The 711-nt window shown below is 63.7% G+C and overlaps 1 protein-coding gene across 1 annotated transcript in view; it reads right to left on the bottom strand.

Annotated features, from left to right (window-relative positions):
* LOC106632074 (E3 ubiquitin-protein ligase RNF19B-like) overlaps positions 1 to 711 on the bottom strand; it is a 6,029-nt gene that overhangs the window by 3,051 nt on the left and 2,267 nt on the right. Inside the window, exons 3-4 of the mRNA XM_014311141.2 lie at positions 484 to 634; positions 27 to 189 (exon numbers count right to left, since the gene is read on the bottom strand). Coding sequence (XP_014166616.1) covers positions 27 to 189; positions 484 to 634 — 314 coding nt within the window. The remainder of the gene's footprint in view (positions 1 to 26; positions 190 to 483; positions 635 to 711) is intronic.

Genomic DNA, 711 nt, shown 5'->3' with positions numbered 1-711 from the left:
GGGAGCAGGACCACAGCTGCCAGTACCTTCCTACCCATGTAGATGGGGATCCCAATGGTGATGACAGGGACAGCAACGCCTGCAGCAAGGGAGATGACCATGGGCGCTCCCAGCACCATGCCCAGCTGCCACAGGATCCTCCGGGTCCGGGACCACGGCCTCTTCCCCCAGAAGGTGCAGCCAGAGGGGCTGTGGGCAGAGAGCAGGGCTGAGCCAAGGCTTCTGTGAGTGGCAGCAGAGACCAGCAGAGTCTGGCCCCATGTCAGGGACATCCACAAGCCCACCTGAGAGCAGGCAGCCAGGCTCCCCAACCCTGAGCTCCAGCTGCCTCCCACGGGGTGCCAGCAGCCAGCCCCAGCCCCAGCCAGCAGCACAGAGCACCCTGCTCCCCCTGGCTAACCCCAAACCTGGGGCAGGGCCTGGCTGCCCCCATCCCAGCTCCCCATCCTGTCAGGGCCCCCAGCCCCAAGGCTCTGCACTGACCTCAGAAAGTGCACGTCAGAGATCTCCTGCAGGCAGAGCCAGCAGAAGAGGCAGCCACAGACTGTGCAGTTCATGCGATTGCAGCTGCCATCATTGATCTTCATGATGAAGGCGCTGCAGCGAGGACAGACCTTGATGTCCTCGGCCTCAGCTGGGGGGAGACAAGATGGGATGGGGGAGCAGGACAGAGCAGTGTGCGTCCATCCCAGTCTGTCCCAGTGTGCATCC

This window comes from Geospiza fortis, unplaced genomic scaffold (genome assembly GCF_000277835.1).
Source record: "Geospiza fortis unplaced genomic scaffold, GeoFor_1.0 scaffold1103, whole genome shotgun sequence".
Lineage (NCBI taxonomy): Eukaryota > Metazoa > Chordata > Aves > Passeriformes > Thraupidae > Geospiza > Geospiza fortis.
This window is presented reverse-complemented; position numbering and strand designations above follow the sequence as displayed.